This window comes from Adelges cooleyi, unplaced genomic scaffold (assembly GCF_023614345.1).
Source record: "Adelges cooleyi isolate 19-005CV unplaced genomic scaffold, UGA_ACOO_1.1 ACOO_flye_CR_arks_rails_tigmint_CR_PRNA_201, whole genome shotgun sequence".
NCBI classification, from domain to species: Eukaryota; Metazoa; Arthropoda; class Insecta; order Hemiptera; family Adelgidae; genus Adelges; species Adelges cooleyi.
Window position 1 is genome coordinate 87357 of NW_026095863.1, and position 11134 is coordinate 98490.

The 11134-nt window shown below is 33.7% G+C and overlaps 2 protein-coding genes across 2 annotated transcripts; one reads left to right on the forward strand and one right to left on the reverse strand.

The window, feature by feature from the left end:
• Positions 1 to 33: 33 nt before the first annotated feature.
• On the forward strand, positions 34 to 10928 carry LOC126834052 (uncharacterized). Its single transcript, XM_050565685.1, has 4 exons — positions 34 to 123; positions 9960 to 10064; positions 10620 to 10715; positions 10852 to 10928. The coding sequence occupies exons 1-4, from the start codon at positions 57 to 59 to the stop codon at positions 10926 to 10928; spliced, it is 345 nt and encodes a 114-aa protein (XP_050421642.1). The 5' UTR covers positions 34 to 56.
• LOC126834051 (uncharacterized) lies at positions 703 to 2987 on the reverse strand. Its single transcript, XM_050565684.1, has one exon. It carries the CDS (start codon positions 2808 to 2810, stop codon positions 1155 to 1157), a length of 1656 nt encoding a protein of 551 aa, XP_050421641.1. The 5' UTR covers positions 2811 to 2987; the 3' UTR covers positions 703 to 1154.
• Positions 10929 to 11134: the final 206 nt, after the last annotated feature.

An 11134-nucleotide genomic window follows, 5' to 3' on the forward strand; every position in this document is an offset into this window, starting at 1 on the left:
ATAAAGCTCTAAATATTTTATATATTATAGTGGTGGAAGATTCCAGTGATGAAAACATGGGAAAAAATCCTTTATTATGTTCAAACAAAAGACAAGCATCTGATTCTCCTGTATCAAGTGAAGGTAAGCATTTATATTTTAAATACCCATTTGTATATACAAAATACTTACACTACAAATCCATAAACATAATTAAATAATTGGGTACCTCTTTATATTATTGCGCAACAAAGACATAATTAGATTTACATTGAATAATTTTAAAAACAAATCACAAATAAAACATTTTAGTAATTACATTTGCATTGAATATAAAGTTGCAGTTATCGAAGAAAATATTGCAATGTAACCGTAAATAGCTTATATTTTAATTTTATACTATAATTAAGACTTGAACCTATGAATCAATTGAATTTTAAAGCTAGACCTAAATTGTGGATAACATGATATGACGACTATTTAAAAAATATTAAATTTATAATTTTGCTAGAATAATTGTAAGTACACAAACAAATTAAAAAAAACTTATAATATAACAATTATTGAATATAATTAATATTGTTTATTTGGGTCATGGATAAGTAATAAATATTATATAACCTTATATGGTATTATAAGTGTACACTGAAGAAATCATGAGTAATATTTAAGTTGTTTATACAAGGACCAATTACGACTGTAACCTAGATTGTATAGTATTGTTATGCCTGGAGGCCGTGTGAGGATGGAAGAGGGTAGGCAGAACAGAATTTTAACAAACAAAGTTAGTAATAACTTTTAATACGTATGTTAAAATAAGAAACGATTAACAACACAATGTAAAACAGTTAAGTATGGACAATAGGTCTCGTAAACAGATCGTAGAGCTGTTGAGCGCTGGACGACATCTGACCAATTAGCCCTGTTCTCTGTGGTTACTTATAGTGGTCGGTCGGCCCTGGACGGTGATAGTTGGACTCCTGGATGTCGTCATATGCAGAACGCAGAGATGTAAAGTATAATAGTACTTAAGTCTAAATAAGGAGTTATTTTAGATGAATGACCATATAGGGATTGTCATCGCCGTATGGTTATAGTAGTAGAATGGACGTGAAGGCTCTTTGCGTCACACGCCCCTCCTTAAGTAAAGAGGCATATTTCGTCGGATGTCCTCTTTAGTATAGTGGTGGATAGTGTAAAACGTTCCTGGTTGCGATATGATGAGCTGTCACTCTTGGTTGAAGTTCAACATCTTCAAAATTGGTAGGGTCCGTTGTAGAAAGCGGTTGTCCAACTCCGTCAGTATTGGTTGGCCTAGTAACAGACTCAGAGCAAAAATTGTATATTCTGTTATTACATGGGAAAAGTTTTGTCACAAGGGTTGAAACAAAATACAGACAATAAAGTATAATTATTGTACAAATGGTGTATAACAACATGTCATGTCTTCTAGTATTAGTTATTACATTGTATTGAAAATCTTTCTGATTAAGTTTATCAGGTACATTTAATAATGATTCAGATATACGTTTCACATCATTAAGTTTGTTAGTTAATACATGGTCTGTCAATAATTTGTTTACATTTAAAATATTTAACTTATCCGTATAACTAGTATTAGTAATGTTAATCTGTGGTACAAAATCAATGTAATCAATATTCTCATTAATTATATTTGGAATCAGCACATCCTGATTGGAATATGCTTTACAATTAATGGGTATATGTATTAATCCTACCCCATGGATACGGGTGTTACTGGTTTCTATATTTTCATTACAAGTTAATAAAATATTTTCTTCCCTGGTAATATATAACCAAGAATTTTTAAAAAGTAATTTGTGAAAAATACTAGTGTCTAATTCAAAATATTTTATTTTACAATCCAAAGGTAATTTAGGTGGTTGAAAAAACAATTCAATTTCACAAATAGGTTTCATAGATTTAGGGTGTAACGGTTGGTATTGCGGGCATAGGATAAAGTTTTTAGTACGTTTACATTGTAATATTTGTAGGTTGTTAAAAGTTGTATAATAGTCTTTACTTTTGCTAACAGCAATATAGTCATAATTAGAATCAATGTAAATATATTTATCATTAGTAACATGTTTGGGTAAAGGTATTAAATTGTATAAGTTTAGTTCGATTTGGTTTACAATTGGTATATCAATTACAAATACAATAGTTTGGTCCTTTGAAAATATAGTTGTCTCAGAAATCTTTAGTAACTCACCAACATCGGCGGTGGTGAAACCTACAGGTAAGTCAGTTGATTTTGGTAAATGTACTTTTATGTCTTTTAGAGTGTCTAAAAGTTCACTGGGTGTTATAATACTCGAATGTATTTGTCCTACCTGTGCGGCGTGTATTAAATCAGACAACAAGTTTGTATCAGAATCGTACTGGTCCGTTAAAGCGTTTAATAATAGAAACTGCTGTGTAACGGCAAAGCCTATTTCATTAAGTGTCGCTATATTGGTCAAACTTTGATTTATTTTATCCAATTGTTTAGAAATTACTTGAGTATTATCATTAAGATTTTTAGTTAAAGTGTGTAAGGATGTCATACCAGATTTAATGATTTTTATTTGTTTATCTAGCACATCTAATTGTTGATTTTCTGAGTTATGTATATTCTGTATGTGACCTAAGTTAGTATCTGAACATAGAGCGTCACATACTCCGAATAGAACGTGTGCTATGTTTTTTATAGTATTAGTAATCGAGCGTTTAGAAAAGTGTTTGTAGCTGGGATTATACCCTACTACATCTAATAATGCTTCCCTTCGGATATCTATGTTAGTTTTTGTAAGTTTTTGTTTCGCACTCATAGCAGTGCAGAAAGAACTATAGGTCTTGTTACTATGACTACCCAATGTGTCGATGAAAGTACATAATTTATCAGTTTCCACTGTGATGTTTGTTAGTGTTTGAGCGTTTGTAATGTAATTACTGAAATCATAATATGTCACTAGTTTCCATCGGTCATTCGATATTTTCAATATCCCTTGATGTCCATAGTAAAGTCCTGATTCGAACTTGGTATCAGTTATCAGCGTGGCTTGTGTATGAACAAAAAACGCTGGAAGGATTGTGATCCAAAACATTCTGTAATGTATTAAATCATTTTATAATAATAACAATGTTCGATTATAAAGCAACTGGTCTGTGAATATTGTAGATAATCGTGTTTAGACGAAGTTGTATCCGTACGTATTTATGCATATGTACTTTAGAATCTTGTGTTAAAAGAAGTAGAGAAGTAGCTAATGTGAGTTTGTTAGTTCGGCACATAGTCGTTTGTATGTCATTTTCCTAACTAATCTGTCAAATATGCACCTAGCCCATTGCAGGTCTGTAATCGGATGGTGTGGTTGTATACAGTTAAAATGTCCCCTACCACAAAAGACGGAATGTGTGTGATATAGACTTAATACATTCCCTTTTGCGGTAACCACTGGACCGAGTTCTATAGAGAACAGCGTTCTACGTGTCGTGAAATTTGTTAGAGTTAAAGTGTATGTCCCTGTATTGGAAAGGTCTCTGGCTGTTAAGTTAAGCATTGTGAAATGTATCCCTAACTGGGTTAAAATGGTCCTATCAGTATCCCCACTCCAAAGAACGATAAAGGAAGCGTCCCCCCGTTTAGTGATATAAGATTTTATGTATTCCGGGTTAAGGTTGTTAAGGGGTTCGTGTATACTGTCATATAGTTCGGCAAGTAATGGGTATAGTCGTTCGTTAGTGGATGTCTCGGTCTTGCCGAAAATCCGTTGGCATTCCCTCACAAATTCGGGGTATTCAGTGGATAATTCAAGAGGTCTAGTGTACCCCCGTTTATTGATTACAATAGGATTTCCGGTAAGGTGAACTATATCAAACCTATCCAACGAGTTCGCTATGGCTCCCGAGACGAGAACTCGTTCTTCTGGGTTCAAATTCATGAACTCCAAGTCGATGACAATGAAATTCCTATATAAACAATGCCTTATTAGTATAATAATTCTGAACAGGTTTTATGACAAGTTGAAAATGGTATTGTGTAATAGTGTTTCAATAAAAAGTGAAAGGTCAGTAGAATAAGATAATATTTTTTTTTATATGAGAATAATAAAGTTAGAATATAAAATGTTCATGTGTTAATATTGTATACAAAAAGAAAAAGGTTATAATTTTTTAAAGTGAATTATTTACACATTTCTTTACGTTATTTATGTGTAGTTTTACGTCTTTCCTCCCCTTTTTAATTGTGATATTATGATTATCATGAATGTCTGTTATTGTAAAAGGTCCAATCCATTCTTCGCAAAGTTTATTTGCTTTATTGTGATTTAACATGTAAACTTGATCATTTACGTCTAACTCTAAAGAATTGACGGTACGATCATATATTTCTTTTGATTTGGTTTTGCTTACCAATAAGTTTTGCCTAGCGATTTCATTTGCTAATTGCATTTTATGTCGTAATTTACATAAATAAGAGTCATAATTGTAAATAGGTCTTACTGGTTGTGAGAACGATGTGGGTACATTTGGCGGGCGGCCAAAAACAATTTCATATGGAGTATAATTAGTGCTAGAATATGGTATTACGTTGTAAGTAAATAAAGCGAATGATAGATAGTCGTTCCAATCTGATTGGTCTTTATTTATATAGCACCTAAGATAATTTTTGAGATATCTATGCCATCGTTCCACTGGGTTAGCCTGTGGGTGGTAAATTGTGGTGTGTACTTTCTGAATTTTCAGAAGTTTGCACACATTAGTAAAGAGTTCTGACATGAAGTTTGTACCTTGATCGGTGACGATCGTGTCTGGTATGCCGTAAATGCATACAAAATGTTTTATGAAGCTTTTCGCAACTGTACTAGCTGTCGCGTCCTTTAAGGGTGCGGCAATAGCGTATTTCGAAAGGTCGTCCTGCATCGTAAGGACATAACTGTGTCCTGAAGTTGTTAGAGGCATAGGACCGACTAAATCCATAAAAAGTTTTTCAAAACTATACCTAGATGTGGTGGTGATAACCATTGGTTGTTTTGTATTTAAATGTTTTTTTGATTTTTGGCAAATGTCGCATTTAGATATATAATCTTCTATTTGTTTACGCATCCCTTTCCAATGGTATAACCTAGCAATCCGACTAAACGATCGCTTGGAACCCTGGTGCCCTCCTAACGGATTATCGTGAAATTCCCTGATTATCTGCTGTTGTTGATCTATGTCAACAATAGCACGTGGTTCGTTATCTGTATTAATTGATTCGGAATCCGATACGAGTGCAGCGGCCTCGTTGGCGGCGGCATCGGGCGGTGTACCGTTTGCCGTTTCGTCCTTGGTCGCGTAAAACAATGTAACCTGGATATTGCTATTAGAAAAAACGTATCGCGTCATAGCTCGGGTTTGTGCAACGTCTTCTATACATTTACTATTTAAATCGATATGAACGTGTGTGGTATTGTTTGCACATATGTAATCCTTTACTTCTGACAATTTATCATAAATAGATTGGGAAGTAAACGGATTACTGTCGCCTAAAAAAAACAATATACAAAATTTATCCGTGGAATAAATGTATTTGTCTGATTGCGGAAATGTTACATCGTGCAGTTCTGGGTAACAAGTGGTCAATTCCTTATATGAATTAGCAAACCGGTCTTGGTCGAGAAATAATACTACTACGGTGTTGTCGGCTACGCTCGTTATAGTATCGTTTACGTCGGTGACACGCGAGTTGAGAATAATGGAACTTGTATATCGATTAAATAAATCGTCAAACCCTCCTGTATACGTAATCTTGTGTATATAATTAGGAATATTTTTTATTTCGTATTCCGGGATAGCCCTTGATAACGCATCGGCGTTAGTGTTAAATTTTCCCTGTTTATAGACTACATCGAATTGGTACTCAGATAACTCTAGTCTCCAACGGACTAGACGTGAACTAGCGTCTTTGATATTGAATAAATAACATAACGGGCGATGGTCTGTGAAAATAGTAAAATGTCTACCCCATAGATAAGGCCTAAAATGTTTGACATTCCAAAGAATAGATAGTAATTCTTTTTCTATAGTCGAATAGTTAATTTCAGCTTTATTCAAAGTTCGACTTGAATAAGCACAGGGTAGATCCCTTCCAATGGGTCCTTGACTTAAGACTCCTCCCAATGCGTAATTACTTGCATCGGTGCTGAGTACAAAGGGCTTTTTGAAATCGGGAAATTGTAAAATAGGTTCTGTAGTTAAAATGTCTTTGATTTGACAAAAAGCTTGTTCGCATAGATCACTCCAAATAAATGGTACGTTACTTTTTAGAAGTGAAGTTAATGGTTTAGTGATCTTTGCGTAGGACGGAATGAACTTCCGATAGTAATTGCTAAGTCCCAACAGACTCTTTAAAGTTTTTGTGTTAATAGGTCGAGGGAAATTTAGGACTGCCTCTACTTTTTTAGGGTCCGGACGTAAACCTTGTGAAGAAATGACATGCCCCAGGTAAATCGTTTCTTTACGGAGAAATTCGCATTTGGCAGGTTGCAACTTTAAGTTGTGTTGTCGTAGACGATTAAAAACTTTAATTAATTTTTCTGAATGATCCTTTAAACTAGTCGCATGCAAAACAAGATCATCTAAATAGGCGTATACAAAAGGTGGGCTTAGACCACTGATAACGCTTTTGATGAGACGCGAAAAGGTCGCTGGCGCTGAAGCCATGCCAAAATTCAGTCGAGTGTATTGAAAGTGACCTTGATCGCAGCTGAACGCCGTTTTTTCACGATCTTTTGGGTCTATTTTGACTTGCATATAACCGTTAGCTAAGTCTAAAGTTGTAGACTTAGGTAATATTCGGCAATGGATACGCGTCTCCCTTAGTTATCTCGTTGAGTTTACGGTAGTCAATACAAATACGAAACTTGGTTTTACCCGTTCTATCTTCCTTTTTTGGAATGACAAGAAGAGGGAAATTCCATGGACTATTACTATGTTCGATAATACCTTGCCCTAGCAATTCGGTGACTTGTCTGTCTACCTCCCCTTTTTGAGCTTGCGCCAATCGGTACGGCTTAAGATGTATCGGTCTAGCATCGGTTGGCGTATTAATTGAATGCATAAGTGTTTTAGTGAAAGTGAGCGAGTCGCCTTCAAGAAAGAATAGGTCTGAGTACTTATGACAGATGTCTAAAACAGAATCACGTTCATCGGGATTTAAATGGGTCAAGTCTAAATTATCGTTTAAACGAGAAATACGATCCGGTTGTGTGGCTGTGGGGATAGTGTCGGTAGTGTTCGACGAGTCTTGGATTACATTAACGTTTGCTGTGTCTAATAATTCCCATATACAGTCATTTAATGATAGATTGCGGATTTCAACTGGCGCTGTGTCAAGATTAATGACACTTGATATAACCTCGTTATTGTGTACTGTCGTAACACAATTCCCTAGAATAACATCATCTGTTAGATTTTTATTATGAAGAATAATATCGGTATTGTTCGGGATAATGTCGTGTGTTTGAATAGAGTAAATATATTTTGTACGCGCGGGTACCATAATAGAATTTTCGTTTGTTGGTAGAATCAAAATATTATCGTTTAAGTCGAGGACTGCACCATGAGACTTCAGAAATGCTTTTCCGAGTAATGCGTCAAAAGGTAAAGGAAAATCGTTTTCTACGATTTGAAATTCTACTAAAATTTTGCGGTTATCAATAATAAGTTTGATAATAGTTTGACCTAAGGTCTTTACTGAGACTGAATTTATGCCGTTTAAAATTTTTGCCTTGGAAGTATCGATCTCGACAAAACCTTTAAGTGATTGAATTTTAATTAAGTTAACATCGGCGCCACTATCTAAAAAAAATTTCCCGTTTCCTGCTTTTAAATGTGTTGAATAGCAACAAATGTGATCGTTTTCGATTTTTGTGACTAGTTTAATACTAGCGGTTTGAAAGTCACTTGCGGTTTTAATAGCGCTATCGGAGGCAGAACGCGAGTTTGTTGCCCTTGTGTTAGGCTGACGACGATTAAACGACGGTTTACGTGTGTCGCGAGCGTTGTTTGAATTATTACGCGGCGTTTGAGAAGAACCTGCGGAATTTGCGTTCGCTTTCTGTTCTTCGACGAATTTTAATTTCCTACATTCCGAAATATGGTGGTTATTTTTTTTACAATAAGCACAGATAAGGCGTACGAAATTATTAGGACGTGTTTGTTTATCGTTAGAACGGTTTTTCTTAAAATTTGGATTAAAATTGTCGCGTTTATGAAGCGCGTATTCGCTTTCGAGAGCTTTTTCTTCTTCTATCGCGACTGTTACCGCTGATTCGAAAGAATCGGGTCTTGTGGCTTTAAGGATTGTGCGTATTGGTTGAATAAGACCACTAATAAATACAGCTAATGATTGAGCTTTGACGACTGCGGCCATACCATTTATGGTATTCTGAGAACGACCTTCTGTTATGGCTGAAGTTAATTCCTGGCAAGCCTTTTCTACTTTTTGAGCATAAACGTTAACTGATTCGCCTTTATCCTGCCTGAGTGATGTTAAAGAACTTTGTAAATAAGAAACAGAATGTTTTTGTGCAAAGGTCGATTTTAAAATTTGTTTAAGTTTAGCATAATCTCCTATGATTCGGTAGCGTATTGCTTCGAAAGCTTTCCCGGATAATTTACTCAATACCGCTTTAAAAATAATGGGTTTTAAGCTATCATGTATGTTTTCAAAAATAAAATCACACTGATTTTCATAAAAAGAAAAATCTGTGGTTCCGTCATAATGCGGAATTATTTTGAGAGCCCCATCTAAATTAAGACTTACGAGTGGTACGGTACTACCCGAGGCGTTTCCCGTGTTGTTACTCGCAGTGGCCATGGTGAGTTAATAAAGATTTTTACAATCGTAAAAGAAAAGTAATAATAGGTCCTTCAATAATAAAAATGAGACAATAAACGTATGCTTACAGTTCGATAGAAGACATCGTAGCGGCGTTGAAGTTGAAGGTTGAGTGGTCGAAAATTTGGAGAGAGCCGTCCAAAGAGTCCTTTGAAAATGTGTGTTGTAGTTGAGGGTAGAGGTCGAGATTTCTGACACCACTGTTATGCCTGGAGGCCGTGTGAGGATGGAAGAGGGTAGGCAGAACAGAATTTTAACAAACAAAGTTAGTAATAACTTTTAATACGTATGTTAAAATAAGAAACGATTAACAACACAATGTAAAACAGTTAAGTATGGACAATAGGTCTCGTAAACAGATCGTAGAGCTGTTGAGCGCTGGACGACATCTGACCAATTAGCCCTGTTCTCTGTGGTTACTTATAGTGGTCGGTCGGCCCTGGACGGTGATAGTTGGACTCCTGGATGTCGTCATATGCAGAACGCAGAGATGTAAAGTATAATAGTACTTAAGTCTAAATAAGGAGTTATTTTAGATGAATGACCATATAGGGATTGTCATCGCCGTATGGTTATAGTAGTAGAATGGACGTGAAGGCTCTTTGCGTCACAGTATATAAGACATAGTATTAAGGTGTTGGTTTTACCATTCTATTACGGCTGCTGTTATAATTGAAACGTACGTTGTATATATATATTATTCTCTATACTGTGTGTGTTTTTATATTTAATAGTATTGTGTTAAGCATATTATTGTTGTGTTTTATTTTCTACTCAAATACTAACTTCCACCAAGATATACAGGCGTATATCGCAATAACAATATATTGAAATATTGTTCATTACGACTTAAAAAATGGTATCAATTCGTACAAGAAAATGATAAGAAAAAAAAACATAATCGTAATCACGGCTACAATAATAATCGTCATTACCTTACAATCCTTTTATTTTGTTGTTCAATTTTAGTGTTTTACTTGTGATTTTTAATTAACATTATTTATTTTAATAATTTAAATGTTGAATGTACTCTTTAGGTACAATAATATCTATAGAATAATTTTGATACTCATTGTTATAATATTTTAATTAGAAATAAAACGATTCGCAAATAACACAAAGCCAGTTAATGTAAGAAGGCATCTAAACTTTGATGAAGGTTATGTCCAAACTAGTGGCGGAATTGAAAAACACCAAAGTTAGTATTATAATATTTATAGTGTTGGTTTTTTTAATTTCAACTAAGAAATTACAATTGTAATGTATGTTTAGTGAAACAAAAATTTTAAGTGTACCTAGAAAAAACTCTAAGCAACTTATGGTTATATATAGTAAATAAATAAATATTGAAACCCTAAACCATAAAAATAATACACTATGCATACACACACGTAGTTTAACAAAAATGTTGTCATCTTCAATGCTAACGACAGACAGTCTGTCGTAGAGTATTTATTTCTGTACTATTTTAAGTGTAGGTTAAAAAACAAAATTACTTTTATATCCAATGGGTACTCATACGTTAGTATGTAGTAATCATAAATATGATAATGTATTTAAATCTACTCTATTTTCATATTTATTATAATTTTCCAATGATATTTCAATAGCTAAATATTTATTAGTAGTACCTAATAATATTGGTTTAATAATCATAATATGCATATATGATACTAACTCAAATGGTCATTATTTGTTTAAATGTAAATACTTCTTGTTTTTATATTAATTCTATGCTACAATATTATTTTAGGAAGTAGTGATGATGAATGTTATATTATTAAGATTGTAGCGTCCCCTTTCAAAGTTACAAATGATTATTCTTTTGAATGTGAACAAAAAAGCCAAAGTTAGTAACTTTTTTATTATCTGATATTGTTATGATGTTTAACCAAGAAATAAAAACTTTATTATTCATTTTAAACGTTTTATATTGAATAAGTCTTAGCATTTAAACGTAACTGACAAAATAACCTTTTTGGTAGGTGTGCCAACCAAAAAATTGAGTAAGCTGATTGAAAATAAAGTATTCACTCCCAGTTCAGCAAACAGGCACATCTAAACAGGTACATCATCAGGTAGGAAGTACTATTCATCAAATTTGATATAACATATACATTTTTAGTAGTCATCAATTAAGAAATTATTTTTTAATACTATAAAATTGCTTAAAATTAATTTATATTGTTTACAATATGCAAATTTGTTTTTTCTCCACAGATATGATGATGAAAATATTGAGAGTTTCTCTAAAAACTAAAGACCATG

Excerpts from the sequence above, each read along its gene's own strand:
- LOC126834052 (XM_050565685.1), top strand. The coding sequence starts at position 57 with ATGGGAAAAAATCCTTTATTATGTTCAAACAAAAGACAAGCATCTGAT. Across the intron at positions 124-9,959 it reads TTCTCCTGTATCAAGTGAAG|AAATAAAACGATTCGCAAAT; the intron begins GTAAGCATTTAT and ends TATTTTAATTAG. Across the intron at positions 10,065-10,619 it reads CGGAATTGAAAAACACCAAA|GAAGTAGTGATGATGAATGT; the intron begins GTTAGTATTATA and ends ATATTATTTTAG.
- LOC126834051 (XM_050565684.1), bottom strand. The coding sequence starts at position 2,810 with ATGAGTGCGAAACAAAAACTTACAAAAACTAACATAGATATCCGAAGG.